At 44.0% G+C, this 21,387-nt stretch overlaps 1 protein-coding gene across 1 annotated transcript in view; it reads left to right on the top strand.

Moving 5' to 3' along the window:
• The window catches only part of TRRAP (transformation/transcription domain associated protein), a 342,568-nt gene that overhangs the window by 132,409 nt on the left and 188,772 nt on the right, over window positions 1–21,387 (top strand). The window contains exons 33-42 of the mRNA XM_030212524.1: window positions 1,578–1,742; window positions 1,844–2,025; window positions 3,490–3,688; window positions 4,378–4,506; window positions 6,157–6,423; window positions 15,749–15,955; window positions 17,571–17,729; window positions 17,833–17,967; window positions 20,138–20,248; window positions 21,196–21,342. Of these exons, the coding sequence (XP_030068384.1) occupies window positions 1,578–1,742; window positions 1,844–2,025; window positions 3,490–3,688; window positions 4,378–4,506; window positions 6,157–6,423; window positions 15,749–15,955; window positions 17,571–17,729; window positions 17,833–17,967; window positions 20,138–20,248; window positions 21,196–21,342 (1,701 nt within the window). The remainder of the gene's footprint in view (window positions 1–1,577; window positions 1,743–1,843; window positions 2,026–3,489; window positions 3,689–4,377; window positions 4,507–6,156; window positions 6,424–15,748; window positions 15,956–17,570; window positions 17,730–17,832; window positions 17,968–20,137; window positions 20,249–21,195; window positions 21,343–21,387) is intronic.

Below are 21,387 nucleotides of genomic sequence, written 5' to 3'. Positions count from 1 at the left end.
TGTCCTGCACGTACAACGTGCAGCGACGTCAGACTCAAAAGAAACTTTCATCGGCGCCAGCTTCAGTGGAAAAATGAAAGAACTTCGGCTTGGCTGGCGGGGGTTGGGGGTCCCCCGCCAGCTGACGGAATTCTTTAAAGGCAGCGGCAGGAGGACGCGGACCTCGGCTGGCGGGGGTTGGGGTCCCCCGCCAGCGAAGGTAGGCGAGCAACGGAGGGGGAGGGTTGGCAGCGGTAGGGGGGTCCAGGGCGAAATCTGCGGGGGCCCAGGCCCCTGAGGCCCCACGCAGATACACCCCTGCTGTGAACTGAAACTACCAATGTTTTATATTTTGCTGTATGACCCCCTTCAGGCTACTGTGATGCTATCAAGATGTTATCAGTGTCAAAGTATAAACAGCATTACTCTCAGTGTGTTGTTGAATTACTCCCAGCTTCTCTTTTGCTTGAGAGAGAGAGCTGGTGGAGAACAGACTCCCAGTTTGCAAGGCAAAAACCTGTTATCTAGCACATCTGAACTGTAAGTTATTTTTCTTTGTTTGACTACTGCATTAAAGAAGATTTTGGTTCAAGAGTTCTAAATCTTCTCATACTACTACTACTACTACTAATAGCATTTATATAGCGCTACCAGACGCACGCAGCGGTGAACACTTGACATAGAGAGACAGTCCCTGCTCAAAGAGCTTATAATCTAGGTAAAACAGACAGACAAGACATTACAGACAAGGGAATTACAGGGTAGAGAGGAGCAGGGAGGAGGAGAGCAAATGAGTAGCCGTTAGGAGCCAAAGGCAGTAGTGAAAAGGTGAGCTTTCAGCATAGATTTAAAAACAGGTAAAGAAGGAGCTATACGTTTGATGTTCTGTACTCTGGTTTAAACTGCATGCCAGTCACCTCAGTGAAAGAGTAGAACGCACAATATTTTGTTTAACTGGATATGTACTTTTGTATATTTGACTTTATGCATATGAATTGGCCTAGAAAGAGCAAGTGCTAATGTAAGTTTATAAATTTCCCAGGGTAAGTGTCAAGGCGGAAATAAATATATGTTTTGGTTTAAAAACCCAGGAACGCCCAAGCAGGGGAAATGTATGTGCTTCCTTTTGACATATGCATGTATTTATCAAACTGCCCCTCATGTGCTCGGTGTCCGTTTCATCAGCTATTCCTGCACCGACTACTGAGTGTAAAGGATAGGATTAGGGAAGAGTTCCTGTATTAAGCGTTTATGATTTAGTTACATTTTTTTTTATTTTCCACTCTTTTATTTATTTATTTTTTTGAATGTGGTCTAATGTGATGGGGGAGAGGGGGTTACACTTTATTTTGCTTTCTACTTAATGTTTTGCCATAAAAATGTATATTTGGTTCTTTCCCTTTATCAAGATTGTCGCAAGCGGATACTTGTAAATATTTCAGAATTCTAATAAAGATGCAATTTTTTAAAATTCTGCTTCTCCTCCTGGTCTAGTAGAGGTCAAGCAATTGGATATGTGATTTATGAAATGCTTGCCATTTTGATTAAATATTTAAAAAGAAAACATTTATTGTGATATTCTGTCATGTTTTTGCCAGAGCTTTTTAAAGCACAAAGATGCAAGGCCTCTTCGAGATGTTCTGGCAGCGAATTCTAGTCGCTTTATAACCCTGCTCTTACCTGGTGGCACTCAGACTGCTGTAAGGCCCGGTTCTCCCAGTACCAGCACCATGCGCCTGGACCTCCAGTTCCAAGCTGTGAAGGTTTGACTTCTCTGCTCATTCTCTTGTCTTGGTTTACTTATAAATGGTACACAAAGGAGTAAGATCAAGCCGATCACATTTTCTTTTTTTTTTCTTGTCAGATTATCAGCATCATCGTTAAGAATGACGAGGCCTGGCTGGCTAATCAGCATTCGTTAGTGAGTCAGCTGAGACGTGTATGGGTAAGCGAAGCTTTTCAAGAGAGGCACCGCAAAGAAAACATGGCAGCTACAAACTGGAAAGAGCCCAAATTACTGGCATACTGCTTACTGAACTACTGCAAGTATGTATATATGGACTGTACTTTTGCAAAGAAAGGTTGCAGCTTTATGTGCATGGTTTGGTTAACAGGAGATGGTGTGATGTCACAAAGCTGAAGCCTGTCCACCCAAGGAGGTTTTCATTCTCCCCAGTGCAGCTGCCACCATCTAGGTATACTCAAACTAATATCATTGACAGGGTGACAAGCTCCACCTACTGGCTTCAGGCAAGATAATGGGCCAAGCACGCTTCTCCTGTCTCCTGTTAATCAAACCTGCTTGGTTTCTGCACTTCATGTTATATGCATGATTGTAGCTATGTGTCCATGGCTCGTGTACAGGAGAATAAATCTTCAAGTGTGTTGATGTTTGCTTGTATTTGGTTAGGGCCGGCCCAGCCATTAGACAAGACTAGTGCAGCAAAGAGCAACTGCAGTGAAAGCAAAACAATAGATACCCCACATCCATATGAACTCAAAGAACCATCAAGTGCATCTGTCAACCTGATTTTTTATAGAATTTGTGTGTGATGATCATGAGTGTTGAGTTTTATCATCAAAGTCATGGGGGATGGGCTTGGAGCCTGAAAGTTAATTGAGATGAAGGGGAAGGGGTGTTAAGGCCGCAGGTTCACCCAGGGTAGGGTTACCATGTCCGGATTTAAGAGGACATGTCCGGGCAACTAGGTGGGTTTTGCCAATCACCGTTTGTCTGGATTTCTGGACAAACGGGCAGGCTCGCCAGCCTGCCCGTTTGTCCAGAAATCCGGACAAACAGGCAGATTACTAGCCTCCCCTCTCCTTATTTACTACTGCCCTGGTGGTCTCTTCCGCCTTCGGGGCAGGAAAGAGCCCCCTCTTTCCTGCCTGGAGCGCTGCCCTGTATGCATCCTTCCTGTTTGTGATCTCGGCGCTGATTCAAAATGGCCGCTGAGAATTGAAGTGACCTCGCGAGACTTCGGCGGCCATTTTGAATAGGCGCCGAGATCACGAACAGGAAGGATGCATGCAGGGCAGCGCTTCGGGCAGGAAAGAGGGGGCTCTTTCCTGCCCCGAAGAGGTCACTAGACCACCAGGGCAGTAGTAAGGTAAGGGGAGGGGGCTGACGGGGAAGGGGAGTGACAGGGTGTGTGACAGGGGACAGGGGAAAATGTGACAGGGGGCAGGTGTGAAAGGGGGCGGGGCATGTGTCCTCCTTTTGGGGGGACAAAATATGGTAACCCTAACCCAGGGTACCCATAACTCTTGCACTGTCTGTGTATTTGATTAATGCAAGTCTTGATCTATAGTCATCATATTATTCTGTTTACCTCTGAGTTGCTGTCAAGAACTTTCAGCCCTTGAAAGTATGTACTATTGGGAGTAAGGTCTCCAGCAATATGAAGTCTCAGTTCCTTGATAATAAATTTGTTGATCAGAACCAGCAGCTAAGGTGTTGAAATGTGTGCAGATTGCTGGAGTCTCACAGTACTTTCTGTCCTCTTCTAGGCGGAATTATACAGACATAGAATTGCTCTTTCAGCTGCTTCGAGCCTTTACAGGTCGTTTCCTGTGCAATATGACTTTCTTAAAGGAATACATGGAGGAGGAGATCCCCAAGAATTACAGCATTCTCCAAAAGCGTAATCTTTTCTTCCGCTTCGTTGATTTTAATGATCCTAATTTTGGAGATGAGCTGAAATCTAAGGTAGAAACTTTTTAATTTCTGTTATTTTTATTATTATTTATGTTTTTTAGAGGGATGAGGGAAGGAAGGTGTTTTAGCTGTTTGTGTGTGTTCAGTTCCTTCTGACAAAACTTCGGTAGAATATTTGCTGAATTAACTGGAAAACATACCCAAGAAGATCTTAACAGGTTATAACTAATTCATCTGGCTTTCTGAAGTGAAAATCTATAAACTTTAGAGGTACTGTTCAGCCTGAAGCAGTCGGTGATTTATAAGTTGCTGACCACCGGCGGGCTAAACCTGAGCCTGGATATTCAATGCCAGGCCTTGTTTGCTTTAAGAATGGTGCTGTAAATTAGCACTGTATTATCGTAGGTAGGGATGTCCAAGCTGTTTCAACAGTGGGCTGCATGATTACAAATCCACGAGGGTGAGCACCTACATTTTTTGAAGTGGACCACATGATCAGAAATCCATATGTTCAGGTTGCATAAATATTTTAGCCTGTTTATTGCATGGTTTAAACTCATCAATATCTGTGAATTCCTTATGAAATTATGACTTCATATCCATCAAATAGCTCTGTAATAGTGCAGAATCATGTGTACAAGCTAAACCGATAAAATCCTCTCTTTCGGGTGTGGGGAGTTACTTTCTTTCCTTCCTTCCTTACACAAGGAATAATGATAATTCTCAATACCCTTTTGTAGGTTCTACAACATATCCTGAACCCTGCCTTCCTGTATAGTTTTGAAAAAAATGAAGGTGAACAGCTCTTGGGACCTCCAAATCCTGAAGGGGACAATCCAGAAAGCATCACCAGCGTATTTATAACCAAGGTAACAACAAACTTTGGATAGCCACATCAGCAGTAACCCTCTCCAGTGGAAGAAACTTCTCCCCCCCCCCCCCCCCCCGTTTTTTTTTTTTAAAGAACCCCTGGTTGCCAGCCAAGATTTATAGACACAAGGAAAAAATATTCGCTATAGTTTCCTCTGCCCTTTTTTTTGTTTTTATGCTAATGTGGCCCCTGTCTTATTTTATTTATGGAAACATATTTATTAACATTATTCCACCAAACCTTTGGGGCTTAGGTGTATTGGGTTGGTGGGGGGTGGTGTGCAGCAGAACTGATCTCTTTCATTTCTTATTTTTGTTATTTGGAATTGTAAACCACTTTGATGGTTTTTCTCAGGAGCGATATATTACGTATACAATAAACTTGAAAAGAAAGCTCTATAGCTCACAAGCAAAAGTATTGTAGAAACGTTTTAAATGCTCCCTGTCTGTTTTTAAACATTATTTATATTTGCTTATTATTTGTTGTTTCTTTTACATTTTTGGCTGTTCCCATCACTTCAAACCTTTTCCCCTTCTCTTCTTTCATCTCCTTCCCCAGTTTCTTCTGGTCTGCGATCCAGGAGCAGGGGGTGGCTGCAGTAGCTTTCAGCTCCCCTTGGTAGTCCTTGCAGTCTACCAGCACCATTCGCACAGCTAATCTGACTTAGTTTTCACAGCCAGCTAGTACTTATCCCTACACTGCTCCCATTTGTGGCTCTCGCCAAACTCTGTCCAGCAGCCATTCCAGAATAGTCCCTGTGGCCCTGCCAGCACAGCAGTGGCTCCTCCACTTTGGACCTATGCTTGTGCTAGGTGTGGAATTTTAGACACCCAAAGTGATCAGGCAGCTGGGATTTTCCTAGCCCTGATAATCTCTGTAGTCTGGTTTGCACAGTGATTCTCCACTAGGGTTTGGAGACGTGTGTGACTCTCTTACATCACAGAATATTTCAAAAAGATAGTAAAATGGATCTATATCTAAATTCTAAAAGTGTACAGCACTGCGTGCGTCTAGTAGCGCTATAGAAATGATAAGTAGTAGTTGTAAAACTTGAAAAGGTGATCACTGAGGATGGCTTTTGGGTCATGGCTTGCTGCAGAAATAACTCCATGATCAGAGCTGAGCACTGTTGGTGTAAAGTTGGATGCAACATAATCTCTTGTCCTTCCTTCCTCATAAACACCCATCTTAAACACCAAAAAATATGACTTTACACGACATAGACATAATTGAAATCTTATCACTTGACTGATCAACCTCCTTACCACTAATGAATAAGCATAACCACTTCAATCTCTATGTGGAATAAGGTCTCTCCATAGTCGATGACCTAAAGAATGATACAACCCAATTTCGTACTCAGGAACTTTCATGTATTACCGTAATTTATTCTTCCTTAACATATACAGTATATGCACATGATATATATCTATACCATGATCTGTTCACGTATGTTATGTTACATGTATGTTACCATGTATGTATGCAACTTAACACATCACCATTTGTAATTCTGTTACCCGGAAATGGGCAACCACCATTACGGCAAATGTAAAGCCACATTGAGCCTGCAAATTGTTGGGAAAATGTGGGATAAAAATGCTACAAATAAATAAATAAAAATCTCCCCCTTTATTCCAATGAGCAGGTACTTGACCCTGAGAAACAGATCGACATGCTGGATTCCCTCAGAATTTACCTGCTGCAATTTGCTACTCTTCTTGTTGAGCACGCGCCCCACCACATCCACGATAACAACAAGAACCGGAACAGCAAGTTGCGACGCCTCATGACCTTCGCCTGGCCGTGCTTGCTTTCCAAGGCCTGTGTGGACCCAGCCTGCAAGTACAGTGGCCACTTGCTGCTGGCACATATCATCGCAAAGTTTGCCATTCACAAAAAGATCGTCCTTCAGGTACCGTGTATGCATGTGCCGCTCTTTGCCGGTGGTATTCACTCCCAGTCCTCAAGGGCCGCAAACTAGGCAGGTTTTCAGGATCTCCCTATTGAATGTGCATGAAATAGATTTGTATACAATGGAGGTGGTTTGTGCACAAAGCTATCGCATGCATATTCATATCGCTGTTTGAAGTACTCGGACTGGGAGTGAAATACTACCTGCTATAATGATGAATTTGTACATTGTAGGAAAAACTGAATATTTGATAATTATGGATTAGTTGGAGCTGATCTTACATTAGAGCAGGGGCGTAGCCAGACCTCGCCGGGGGGGGGGGCAGAGCCCGAGGTGGGGGGGCACTGTTTAGCCGCCCCCCCCCAGCTGCCGCCACATTGGACCCCCCCCCCCCCGCCGATGACCCCATTGAACCCCCCTCCCGCCACCAACCCTCCCTCGCCGTCACTGCCTGCTCCGCGTAAGGCATCAGAAACAGCTGATCACACCAGGAACTTCGTTGAACGAAGGCGCTACTCCGGCGCTGAAGAAGACTCTCTTCGGCTGGCGGGGTTCAGGGACCCCCGCCAGCAAACAAGGTATCTGATGCGGCGGCGGGGCGGGCGGCGACGGCGGGGGAGGGTTGGTGGCGGGGGGGGGGGGGGGTTCAAGGCAGGGGTGTGCTGGTAAATTGTTAACAGGGGCCTCTCTCTCGCCAGCAAAGTAAAAGAGAATTCAGGAGGGGCCCAAGCCCACATTTTGGGATCCATTTGTTAAAGTAGCCATGGAGAACTGGCTCCCAAAATTCTTAAAAACTTAACAAATGGCTCTCGAGAACCTGCTCCAGCACACCACTGGTTCAAGGGGATCGTCGGCACAGGGGCCAGTGCTAAATCTATGGGGGCCCAGGCCCCCTCAGGCCCCACGTAGCTACGTCACTGCATTAGAGTGCTCGAATGTTTTTGATCTTAGTAATTTAGAGGTAGTAAAACATTGCAACAAGGGACATTATTTTTAGAGGGCAACTGTAATCAATAGAAATAAAAGAAAATAAAACATAGAAAAGAAAATAAGATGATACCTTTTTTATTGGATTAACTTAATACATTTTTTGACTAGCTTTCAAAGGTAACCCTTCTTCATCAGATCGGAAATAAGCAAATGTTGATAAATAACAGTATTTATAAGTGAAACATCAAAGCATTCCAGCGACAGTCTGACAGGATGTGAGTTCGGTGGGTTAGAGGGTGACTGAAACAATTTTTTCAAGTTTCAGCCAAAACTGAAACCAGTCAAGGCCCTGTACTGGGAAATACCCCACTCTTTTTCTCTCCCTCCTCTGCCGCCCCCCTCCCCAATCAGACCATTGATCTTTCTAGCCCAGTATCCTGCTTCCAACAGTGACCAATCCAGGTCACAAGAACCTGGCAGAATCCTAAATAATAGCAAGATTCCTTGCTACCTATCTCAGGGACAGCAGTGGCTTCCCCTATATCTATATCTCAATACCAGACTATGGACTTTTCCTCCAGAAACTTGTCCAAACCTTTTTAAACCCAGATATGCTAACTGCTGTAACCTCATCCTCTGGCATTTCTCTTAGCTTATAACCCCCTGGTAAGTTCAGTCCCTGGCTTTCTCTACTCCTTCTCCAGGGTGAACACTCCCAGTTGTTCTCTGCCCTCTAGCATCATTCTGCCTTCTAAAGTTCTCTCTCCCCATCCCTCAGCCTTCACTGCCCTCCTCCTAACTTCGAGGCTCTCATTTTCTCCTCCACACACCCCTAGGCCAACCATATTGCCGTGGTGGTCTACTGGCTAGTTGGTACAGGAACAGTTCCTCAAACTTTTTCTGCTCATTCTGTCTCCACAGTCAAAATGGCTGCTGTGACCTCCAGCAGCAGTCTCATAAGATTACTACTACTACTACTACTATTTAGCATTTCTATAGCGCTACAAGGCATACGCAGCGCTGCACAAACATAGAAGAAAGACAGTCCCTGCTCAAAGAGCTATGTAATAAAAGTAAGCCAAGTATAGGACAATCAAGCCATTGTGACATCACTGATGAGGTTGGCTCTTATTGGTGGCCTGAGGCATTATGACATCACAATATTAGCTCTGGTTACAAGAGACTACTACTATTACTATTTATCACTTCTATAGCGCTACAAGGCATACGCAGCGCTGCACAAACATAGAAGAAAGACAGTCCCTGCTCAAAGAGCTTACAATCTAATAGACAAAAAAAAAATAAAATAAAATAAGTAATCAAATCAATTAATGTGAACGGGAAGGAAGAGAGGAGGGTAGGTGGAGGCGAGTGGTTACAAGTGGTTACGAGTCAAAAGCAATGTTAAAGAGGTGGGCTTTCAGTCTAGATTTAAAAGTGGCCAAGGATGGGGCCACACGTAGGGGCTCAGGAAGTTTATTCCAGGCGTAGGGTGCAGCGAGACAGAAGGCGCGAAGTCTGGAGTTGGCAGTAGTGGAGAAGTGGGGAAGTGGCAGCCATTTTGGAATTATTGCCAGCACGGGTAGGGGCGACTGCAGATTGCTCCTGCCCCAACTATCTGTCTTGACCATGGAGACGGCATTGGCAGGAGTGACTTTGGATCGCACAGCCGCAACTAGCCTCTAGACCACCAGTGCAGTGCGGTAGGCCTGGGGGGACCTACTTGTGGATCCGGGAGGGAGCAGCTTCTGTTCATGAGGGAGCAAGTGGGAGCTCTTTCGATTCGGGAGTGGGGAGGAGGAGGAGAGTCCTAGCACAAAAAAAGTTTTGTTTCAGCCAAAGGTGCACTGGCATTTCCAACCAAAACAAGGCTGAAAGTGGATTTTGGGATGGTTCTGGCGCCGAAACCAAACCTGAAATTCAGTCGGTCTCGAATTGTTGTCCTTTATGATCCATATTGATCACAGTAAATTATTTCATGAAGGATACTGAATGATGTAGGAGGAAATAACTGCATGCATCATTTTTATTTGTTATTCATTCTTAATATTCTGCTCAAAGTGGAGTGGAGGAGTGGCCTAGTGGTTAGGGTGGTGGACTTTGGTCCTGGGGAACTGAGGAACTGACTTCGATTCCCACTTCAGGCACAGGCAGCTCCTTGTGACTCTGGGTAAGTCACTTAACCCTCCATTGCCCCATGTAAGCCACATTGAGCCTGCCATGAGTGGGAAAGCACAGAGTACAAATGTAACAAAAATAAAATAGATACTATTGGAGATTCTACATGGAATGTTGCCTACTATTGGAGATTCTACATGGAATGTTGCTATTCCACTAGCAACATTCCATGTAGAAGGCTGCGCAGGCTTCTGTTTCTGTGAGTCTGACGTACGTGCAGGACGTCAGACTCACAGAAACAGAAGCCTGCGCAGCCTTCTACATGGAATGTTGCTAGTGGAATAGGCCACATTGGTGATCTGCAAGGGCCGACGTCTACATGGAATGTTGCTAGTGGAATAGCAACATTCCATGTAGAATCTCCAATAGTAGCAACAGTGGTTTAGTGGTTAGGGTGGTGGACTTTGGTCCTGAGGAACTGAGTTCGAGTCCCACGTCAGGCACAGGCAGCTCCTTGTGACTCTGGGGAAGTCACTTAACCCTCCATTGCCCCAGGTTCAAATAAGTACCTGTAAATAATATGTAAACCGCATTGAGCCTGCCACGAGTGGGAAAGCGCGGGGTACAAATGTAACAAACAAAAAAAAAAGTGGATCCTGAACTTACTTTCTTTCTTACTTATTTATTTGAAAAATGTATAACCCACTTAAAATCTAAGCACTTACAGCAAATACATTCACATTAAAAAATATGCAATACACAGATATCAAACAAGATCAGTGGTGCTGCTAATACGTTATCCTTTGTTAATCTTCTTTCTGCCATTCAAATGCTAATCCTCAAGCAGATTTATTAACATCTTAAGTAATGATCTTTCCCACATAAATAGAGCTGCCTTGTCTTTATTAACATAAATTACACCCTTTAAAGAAAAGCCTGCGCAAAGAATACGTTTTTAACAGCTTTTTTGAATTGAGGCTTGTTTGCATATAAGGGCAACTGTCTTGGCAACATGAACCAGTCACTGAAAAGGCTGAAGATCTTGTGCTCTCATAGTGTACTCTGATCACTGTATATACCCTTAATCGCATTGCAGTCTCTGATCTTAAAGTCCTCTTAGGACAAAGAAGCTGCTGTAAATAATGGACCTATCTAGGCCTTTCCAAAAACAGGTCAAGAGGCCTGAAGCTGTCAGCCTGACCTAAAAATCATACCCTCTGTGTGACCCAGAGGCTCATGAGCTCTTGTGACAGGCTTGCAGAAAGAGGAACATGAAGCGAGTTTCCAAACAAGGTGTTTACGAAAGAATGTAGTTTAGGGGCTTTTTGCAGTTTACATGCCTGGAAGCATAGATAAATGGTTGCTGGCGAAGTGGAACCTGATGTAGCAAGTGGAACATGCTAATCGGTATGATGTTGCCTTAGACCTTTCTAATAATCTTGATCCGTGGTCGAAACTAATGTTTAGCAACATTGTGGTCGAAACTAATGCTAACGAACTGTTTGAGCTGTATAATGATTGAACAATATAAAAAGTGATAGCTAGCACGACCAAATTGGAGAAGTACTCAAAGATAGTACCTGTGTGCAGCTTTTGTACCTCTCTCATGAGAAAAGAACTGTAGTCTGTTTTTCTAGCTTGGTAAGTAAATAAAAATACTATTTTCTTCTCTTTGCGTGGCCTTCATTTCTTCTCTCCCTAACTGTATGAGTGTGTGGAACATTCTATTGGATTGGGGAGGGCAGAAGAATTAACATTTACTGCAAGGCATTTTTTTTTTTGTTACATTTGTACCCTGCGCTTTCCCACTCATGGCAGGCTCAATGCGGCTTACATGGGGCAATGGAGGGTTAAGTGACTTGCCCAGAGTCACAAGGAGCTGCCTGTGTCAGGAATCAAACTCAGTTGCTCAGTTCCCCAGGACCAAAGTCCACCACCCTAACCACTAGGCCACTACTCCACTCCAAGGCACTTTTGAATATAAAGTCTGATGAATGATAAGACAGTACCTTACGTATTCTATCTTTCACTTGGTAATATATTTCCAAGAATAAAGTTGTCAAGAAATAGGAAATACAAACCTGAATATCTGAGATGAAAATATCTTGGTGGTTTCATGGCAGTTCAGTGTATTAGCCAGTGCATGTCGTCTGGCCTGGGAGCAGCTAATCGAGCAGATATGGAGTGGAGGAGTGGCCTAGTGGTTAGGGTGGTGGACTTTGGTCCTGGGGAACTGAGGAACTGAGTTCGATTCTCACTTCAGGCACAGGCAGCTCATTGGATGTGGCAAGGTAGTTTCTTTTCCTGCATCTGAGTTGCAGAATATTTACCTGTGTAAATCAAACAGCAACATAAAGTTGCATGCATAGGTTGGAAAAAAAAAAAAACAGGTGGATAAGAATTGGCAAGAATATACCCAGAGAAATGCTCCACTTCTCAAACATGCCCTGCTGCCTTGGCATATTGTCACTAATACAAACAAATCCAGACTCTCTCTCAAATAGAGTGGAGGAGTGGCCTAGTGCTTAGGGTGGTGGACTTTGGTCCCGTGGCCCCATAGTAGCTACGCCCCTGTTTCATACTCTCACCAAACATTGTTTAGATATTTCCTCCAGGTTGGACAGTGTCTGTAGTCAGTTTGTACTTCAAAACCTGTTGTCACAATTGATTTTTCATCCACCCTGTGTTTATTATTCGGTTTACTATCCAGAAGAAATGTTAATATTATGCGGGTTACTATCCAAAGAATATAAACAACCTACAGTTTTGGAATCATTTTCAGTGTGGTTGCATTACACTGACTGTCCCAAAAAAACAACAAGGCAAACGATCTGCAAAATCCAATATGGGAAAGAAAGCCAGCAGATCAATGTCACAACAAAAAGATTTTATTGAAGATACCGTGTATGAACAAATCGGCCGACACAGGCCGTGTTTCGCCCACCTAGGGCTGCGTCAGGGGCTACAATGAACAAATATATAATAATTATCATAGATCATAATAAATAAAATATAACACACATACGAACATAATATATCAAATATATGAATTGACAAAAAACAATTAATAAAATATGGAATATTACTAGGTATACATAGAGAGTATACTAGAATAATTACATGAATAAACGTATCGATACGCACTGTCCAATATAAATAATATATATATATACATGTACATAAAAGAGCATATATAAGAAAATATATATATAAAAGAAGTATATATAATGCAACAATTGTATGACAGTGCATATAAACATATATATAAAAGCATAATGAAATCTGACATCACGTAACAGGCACTGTTACGTGATGTCAGATTTCATTATGCTTTTATATATATGTTTATATGCACTGTCATACAATTGTTGCATTATATATACTTTTTATATATATATTTTCTTATATATGCTCTTTTATGTACATGTATATATATATATTATTTATATTGGACAGTGCGTATCGATACGTTTATTCATGTAATTATTCTAGTATACTCTCTATGTATACCTAGTAATATTCCATATTTTATTAATTGTTTTTTGTCAATTCATATATTTGATATATTATGTTCGTATGTGTGTTATATTTTATTTATTATGATCTATGATAATTATTATATATTTGTTCATTGTAGCCCCTGACGCAGCCCTAGGTGGGCGAAACACGGCCTGTGTCGGGCGATTTGTTCATACACGGTATCTTCAATAAAATCTTTTTGTTGTGACATTGATCTGCTGGCTTTCTTTCCCTTGCACTGACTGTCTACAGAGAAAACAAGATTCCATCGCATAGCTTCCCACTATTTCAGAACCTGTGGAATAGTTGTTCCCATCAACCAACAGGTAGAGATAGAAAAGGACTCATGGAAAAAAATGATCAGATAAGACCTAATTTCTCCTTGCTTACCTGTAATGAGGGTTTATTTTATTTTATTTATGACACTTATATACCACAATATTCCCGCCCAAGGGCAGGCTCAATGTGGCGTACAATAGTTAATAAGCAAACAATAGTACAAAGTACAGTAGACAAGGTCACAGGTGGGAGAGAGAAATGACCGATGAAGAAAAGGAGAGAGGGTAGGTGATAAATTATACCGCTTTTCTACAGTTTGTGCAACCACATCCAAAGCGATCTATCTGGGGCGACGGAGGGTTAAGTGACTTTACCCAGAGTCACAAGGAGCTGCAGCGGGAATCGATCTCAGTTCCCCAGGACCAAAGTCCGCTGCATTAACCGCTAGGCTGCTCCTCCACTCCACACAGAGCGCGCTATGGGCTAAAAGGGCGTGGCTCCTGTAGGGCTCTTGGCGTATGCTCTGCCAAAAAGGAAGGTCTTGAGACGCTTCTTGAAGGTCGGGTGATCTGAAGTGAATTTGATCTCTCGAGGCAGCCCATTCCAAAGTTGAGTGCTGAGGGTTCTTAGTAGACCTCAACCTAATGCAGATGTGCTCTCCTTGCAAAGGAGATACAATGTAGATCTAAAGACAAATAGCTTGATGACGGACTGGAGCAGTGAGGGTAATGCAGGAGATTCAGAGCATGCCTAACTGAGCGTGTGAGGGAATAGTGGTCTGGGTTGGCAGCCATTGGTTGATGTCATCTTCCATGTGTCTGTGTTAGGCTAATGGTCTGCAGAGAACTCCTGTTGCAGGTCATCAGTCTTGCTTTACATGTTTGGAACCGCAGGGACACTGTTTGGAAGGAGGCATTTTGTCGGCCTACTGGCAACTTATGCATATACTAGCCGTTAAGCCCGTTAAAACGGGCGCATAGTGGAATGTTTTTTTTTCCCAAGGCCCCCCTCCCGTTGCAGCTGCAAGGCCCCCTGCCAGCTCCAAGGCCCCCTCTGTCCCTCCCTCCCAGCTCCAAGGCTCCAGTCCTCCCCCCTTCCCAGCTGCAAGGCCCCCTGCCCGCCCTCCCTCCCTCCCAGTTCCAAGGCCCCAGGCCCTCCCCCCAGCTCCCAAGGCCCCCTTCCCTCCCTCCCAGTTCCAAGGCCCCCTGCTCTCCCTCACAACTGTAAGGGCCCCATTCCCTCACAACTGTAAGGGCCCCCCTGCCCTCCCTCCCAGTTCTAAGGCCGGCCCCCCCCCCCATGCCTTCTTCCCAGCCAGCTGGAAGGCCCCCTTCAGTCCAGCCCTCCCAGCTCCAAGGCCCCCCCCCCTCCTTCTGAGACCTCCCATGTCCCCTCCCCCCCCAAAGTAGCCGCTACCGCCCCCCCACCCTGGTCGCCCCCCACCCCCCCTTCACCCGGCCCGGGCCCTCTCTTCGTTATTCAACTTACAGCAGCGCCAAAACAGCAGCAAGCAGCAGCTCCCGTTGGCCTTCCTTCACTGCCTGTGCCTCGCCCTCGTGTGACGTCACGTCGGCGAGGGCGGGGCACAGGTAGGGAAGGAAGGCCGACGGGAGCTGAAGCTGAGCTGCTTGCTGCTGTTTCGGCGCTGCTGTAAGTTGAATAACGAAGAGAGGGCCCGGGCCGGGTGAAGGGGGGGTGGTGGCGACTCTGGGGGGGGGGGGCGGTAGCGGCTACCTTGGGGGGGGGGGGAGCGGTAGCGACGACAGCGGTTCCCTCCCTCCCCTTCCGCGCAGTTTCCCTCTCTGTCCCGCCCCCCTCCCCCCGTCATCACATCTTGATGCGGGGGCAGGACAGAGAGGGAAGTCTCTACTGCGCATTTGCAGGTGAGTCGGTCACTTGCCATTTATAGGTTTGATTTCCTATTTTGCAGTGGCAACTCATGCATATTTCAAAAAAATCTGGACGCCTGCTTTGTGACAGGCGTGCCAGTGGTGAATGAAAGTATTTGATGTTTTAAACTAACTCACAAATTTAACAAAGACTTTTTTTCACTAGGCTTCTTAATTTAGTTCTTTGTGGATATCCAGGTTTATAAAATCCAGTACTTAACAGACAGTATTCAGCTCCCTGAGTGATTCCACTTTATTTTGGAATGTGTTGTGTGCTAAAATGGCTGTCCTGCTGGATCCACTGGCACGACTATTTCCTGGTGCCCTTATATGTGCTTTACAAGAGACTGTGTTATGCAAGTCTTCTTAAAATACCTGGAAAAACCTCCACTTTGGATGTCCTAATTCTTACTTAGAAGTCCTATATGTAGTTGGCCTTTGAGCTAACAACATGAGACATCCAAGCAAAAGTTATCAGCCTTGTGCCCAGTATTTCATTAGTCATTAACTACCTTTGAATTTATTTATTCGCTGAATAAAAGTCAGATTTCCTTAAAAGTTTTTGTTTATAAATATTTTACCTATTCTAGGTTTTTCATAGCCTTCTGAAAGCTCATGCCATGGAGGCTCGTGCAATTGTTCGACAAGCGATGGCTATTCTGACTCCAGCAGTTCCTGCTCGCATGGAAGACGGACACCAAATGTTGACCCACTGGACAAGGAAAATAATTGTGGAGGAAGGGCATACAGTTCCTCAACTGGTTCATATCCTCCATTTAATTGTACAGCATTTCAAGGTATGAAAGACAGAGAGCCCGCCTTGACACGACTCGCTGTGAGTTGAGCTAAAGGGGTTTCTCCTGGGGGATGGAAATACCCAGTACCTATGGCTCCCATTTTGTGATGGTGAAGAGAAATGCTCAATCCAACACCCACCCTCCCCCAATGGGCTTCCAGCTGGCTCCACTCCAACTGCCTCCACTCTGTCCCTTACCCCATATGGGAAGGAGCATCTCTTTTTTGTTTTGTTTTTCAAAATAGGGGTCAGCGAATCTGAGGCAGACGCCATTTTGAATGATCGGCTTACATATGGTGCTGGATTGGGATGAATCACTGCATGCCCCTCCTCCCTTCTTTCTGGCACAATTCTTGCACCCCCTTCAGGGGCAAATCTCCTGTCCCACCTCTCCTGTTCCCCCTACCCCTGACACAATCATTTTTTGTTTTATACCATCCTGGGTGTGATCAAGCTCTTTCCTGCCCTGTCAGTCTCTTCCCACCAGCAGGAGGAGTCAAAGAGCAGCATTTTTTTTATTTTTATGTACTTATTTTTTTTGTTTCTGCTGCTGCTGCTTTGTTAACTTTGATCTGTGCAGTCAGACTTCAGGTTAAAGCCAGCAAAGGAAGAAACAGTTGTTAGAAGTTATGCTCTCCAAATCTTCCTGCCAACTGGAGGACATTGCACAGCGTCAGGAGGCAGCAGTTGGGGGGGGGGGGAGGGGATTGCATCCATCCTATCCCCACTGCTCTTTAATCTCTCTCTCCCCCCCCCCCCCCTTCCCTCTCTGGTCCAGGACCATAGGATCAGTGGTTTTTGATGCATGGGCACTGGGGTAGTTGAACCAGTTCACCCCATTTCTTCCCTCTCATGACCATGGCCCTGAGTGTAACGTTTTTAATAGATGTGGATTGTGGTGATTTTGTATGGACACCTATGTGTGTTTATTATAAAATAGACACTCGGAGTCTGCCTCAGTTGCATGCAAATGTACACCTGCTCTGAAGAAAGGGTAGAGGGACATGGATTTGATATACTGTTTCTCTGGGGGTACTTTCTCTGTCCCTAGTGGGTTCACAAGGAGGGTATGTGTGTGTATTGTGTGCTTGGGTAAGTGTACATTGCAACTCTGTCCCTCTGCATTGCCCAAACTGTGCTCCCTATATGCATAGTTATAAAATTGCACAGTGAAACGCACACTTATAAGAGACATTTTATGCATCTGAAACATACTTTACATGTAGAAAATGTTCTATAAAATTACTCCATGTGGATAGATGATGTAGCCAGTTGTTAAGAAGATTCCCTGTGAATGGGTTCTTCCTCTACCACAGCGCCAAGGTACACAGATGCACTAGGGATTCTTGTCCCACCGCCTCTGATCTCCAAATGTCAGTTTGACATTTTTCAAGCAATTTAAATTTACTAGAAAACACACGAGACTGGCAGTGATAGCTGTACGTTGTTTTGGGTTTAATTGTTATACACAGAACTGAGTATAAACTCGGATGATTTCTTGGCAGAAAGTCTTGATTTTTTTTGTTGAATCCAGGGCTTTGCCTTGGCTGATGCTTCTGTTGTAAGGAAAGAAGAGGAAATCTAGTTTGCTGAGCATTACAAAACCATATTCACAGGTTTACTATCCAGTGCGACACCATTTGGTCCAGCATATGGTCAGTGCCATGCAAAGGCTGGGCTTCACTCCCACAGTCACCATAGAACAAAGGAAACTGGCTGTTGACCTGGCCGAAGTGGTCATCAAATGGGAATTGCAGAGGATTAAGGACCAGCAGGCAAGTGACATTTTATTATTGCTACTAATTCATTGATCAATTAGATCATAGCTAGCAAACCAGAATCTTTCAACTTATGGCGTTGCTGGTGAATATGTTTCAGCCGGACTCTGAAATAGATCAGTCTGTGAGTGGAGAAGGAGTGAGTTCTGCTTCAAGTGCAGTAAAGAGAGGGATGTCTGCAGATTCAAGCCAGGAGGTGAAACGATTCCGGACCGCTGCAGGGACCATGAGCACGGTGAGCAATGTTTTATTTTTGCACGATCTGACTGTTAAGCTTTCATATTCTGACATTACATGGTTACTGTTAATATTTTTCCCCTTAAACCTTCATCTCATGCATAGGCCAATATTGCCACTATCCCCCCTCCAACTGACAGAGGGCAGTGTGAATTTTTTGCTGATCCCCTTCCATTACAGCTATATGGCTGAACAATAGGAGTCATTGCAGGCGACGCTTCTGAATCTGGAAAGAATACTGACATGAAATGCCTGGCCACCCCTCTGGGGTTACCCTGCAGCCATTTAGAGGACCTAGCCCCAGTACAGCTTAGGTCTGCCTGCACCTGGCGCTCAAGCTCTATACTAGCACCCTCCTCCCACCGACTGGGTCACAACTGCCTCCTGGCAAGTCTCCCACTCTCCAGTTATCCCCAGTAATATCTAGGTTACTGGAGCTACACTCCCAGGGGTCCCACTGTTCCCAGAAAGCACTCACAGACCCAACACACAAACCACCAGGATTCTTTATCAGTCCAGACAAACGGGGCGAACAAACAATTATATTTATTCTCTTTAAAAAATATTGCAATTGGCAAACAATAACAGGTAACTGAAATATAGAGCAATTATAACACTAACTAAACACTTGCATACTTCCTAGAAAGTGCCTGGGGAGATCAAGACATATATCTGTTCACATAGCTTCAGCAAAAGAGATCTCTCTCTCTTTCTCCTGGGCTGAAACTGAAGCAACAGCCAGCAACAACTTCGGGTAATTTCAAAACTCCAGGCCAATCAGAGCCCAGAACAGTCAAGTACTGCATTTGTGGATCTCCCCCCTCCCCCCCCCCCAAGAATAGGACTGTAGAGAGGGCAGCTGTGTAAAGAGGTGCCTGTATGGAGCCTGTTCTGTAAAGAAAAGCATATGCCTACAAACATAACCAGATATACACTCACACACGTGTGGTAATACAAGCACTTGGATATGCAAGTTCAGCGTACATTAATACCTGCTTTTATATTGTTTAGGCTAAACTACTGTAATTCTGTGTTTGCTCTTGTAGTGTTTAGGCTAGACTATGCAATTTCGTGTTACTGTGGGATTCATTTCTCCAACTTCTGCAAATACAGCTATTCAGTTGTTATATGAGGCTTCTAAATTTGACCATTTTCCACCCTTCCTTTATCAGAAGTATTAGTTGTCATTACCATAATAGATTCATTTCAAGATATTTTTGCTTGCCTGCATTGCTTTTTTACACAGGAGTTCCTTTGTATCTTTCCTCCTTGGTAATATTTTATTTATTTATTTAGATTTTGCTCACACCTTTTTCAGTAGTAGCTCAAGGTGAGTTACATTCAGGTACACTGGATATAGTATTTCCTTCCATGGAAAGAACCTCTGGGTTGTCCCGCCTACTTGGATATGACTCATTCTTCTGTGCTTTTTTTTTGTTTGTTTAATTTGTCCCTTTTTATGTTAAATTTGCTTGCACCAGCTGTTTGTAGTGAATCATCCTATAATAAGTTTAAGGTGGCCTACTTTGAGGCAGTGTTGCTCATAGAGAATGGCCAGGAAAGGTCAAAAATTGCTTTCTTGTTTGTTTTGCTTTGTTTTTTTATTTTGATTGATTGTATTCTAGTACATTTTGGTTTCTGTCTATGACTTGTTTTGCTCCTCCTATTTGCCGTGCATTGTGAACTGTTTAGATACATTGTTGTCTTTGCAGTATATCAAGTAAAGATGATGATGATGGGAGTCTGGTCCACGATACCCGGGGCTGGTAGTCACCTTGTCTGTCTATCCTTTCTAATTCTGCCTTGTCCCTGTTCTGATGATTTTTTTGGGTTTTTTTTTTCTGTTTCATTATTTAGCATATGGAAACTGTTTTAAAGTTTGTTTGATAGAGGGCAGTATAGTAAGAAAGAATGAACGAACGTAAACCTAATGCCAACACCCTTGAATTGGTGAGTCTGCATAAATTTTGTCAGATTTTTCATGATTTGCCAAGGATATATTTTGATGAACTTCCCAGAAAGCTTAGGAAAACTCCATTTTTGTGTGTGTGTGTGTGTGTGTCGGCAGCATAGCAGCCTGGAATCAACCTTGTTCTAGTCTGACCTCCAATGTTCTGCATGGTTGATTTCCTGCATTTACAGTTTTCCCTCATTCTTTACCCTTGCAGGTCTTTGGACGTACTCAGTCCTTGCCGGGGGCTGATGCACTCATTAATAAGCCCATTGAGAAGCAGCATACAGACACAGTGGTCAACTTTCTAATAAGAATTGCTTGTCAGGTACTGTGTAGATTTTTCTTCAGCTAAAGTTTTGCTTCTGTAGCCAAAAAAAAAAAAAGCCTTCGTGTAAAATTCTAGCAATGTCTAAAATATTTGAGGCAGATGTAGAAACGTTTTCCCCATAGGCACAAAATGAAGGAAAGCCCTTTGTTTAATTACTCCCTTTGGATACTTCCCCTTGCTCCTGGCGTTATGTAGTTGATTAAAATTGCTAGCATTCAAGATTGCGATCAGAAGCCAATCTTCCACACTCGGATGAGCTAGAAATAATGAAATCTAATGAGCAAAGCTGTAAAAGACGATTAAGAATTTTTTTTTTAATGTAAACATATTATTTATCTTGGCTGAAACATATTTGTCTTGCAGAAGGTAAACAATTCCACTTCTGGAACTGTAAAGCATAATAATTGCATTTATATTGTTTTCATTTCAAATACAGGAATGTTGTCATGATTTGTAATGACCCCCAATTAATAGTCGGCATATAGCAGCACAGATTAAAGTCCTATACACACACCTGCCTTTATTACAAATTTGTCATTGGGATGCGAACTGGGGGCATATAAGACAGAACTTTCTCAGCGACCCTCCAGACAGGTCAAGACGCTTGGGTTATGTACGCCTACCAGCAGAGGGAGACTGAGAACACTGAGCTTTGAACACTGTATATGTAACCTGTGCAGAACCCCAACCAGCCAGTATTTCTCAGTCTCCAGCAGAGGGTAGATGTGCAGCCTGTGAGGTCTTAGAGACTCCTTGGTGCTATTTCTTGGGGCTTTGGTTAAAAAAAAATAATAGTTCTAACCCTGTACTTGGTTTTTCTTTGTGCTTCGGGGGTGTGGGTCCGGTGGGGCCCCTTTTCCCCTTGGTGTGTTACACCCGGGTTATTGTGTAGAAGTTGCTATTGGTGTAAAACTTTGCCGTTTTTTTTTTTTTTAATCCCACAGGTGAATGACAGCTCCAACACGGCAGGCTCTCCGGGAGAACTGCTGTCTCGCCGCTGCGTTACCCTTTTGAAGACAGCTTTAAGGCCGGATATGTGGCCAAAGTCAGAGCTGAAACTGCAGTGGTTTGATAAGCTGCTAATGACTGTGGTGAGTGTGCTTTGCTGGTTCTGGAAAGGTTAGGATGCAGTAGAA

This window comes from Microcaecilia unicolor, chromosome 8, assembly GCF_901765095.1.
Source record: "Microcaecilia unicolor chromosome 8, aMicUni1.1, whole genome shotgun sequence".
In the NCBI taxonomy this organism is placed as follows: Eukaryota; Metazoa; Chordata; class Amphibia; order Gymnophiona; family Siphonopidae; genus Microcaecilia; species Microcaecilia unicolor.
Note: the sequence above shows the minus strand (reverse complement) of the source record. Positions and strands in the feature narration are given on the sequence as shown.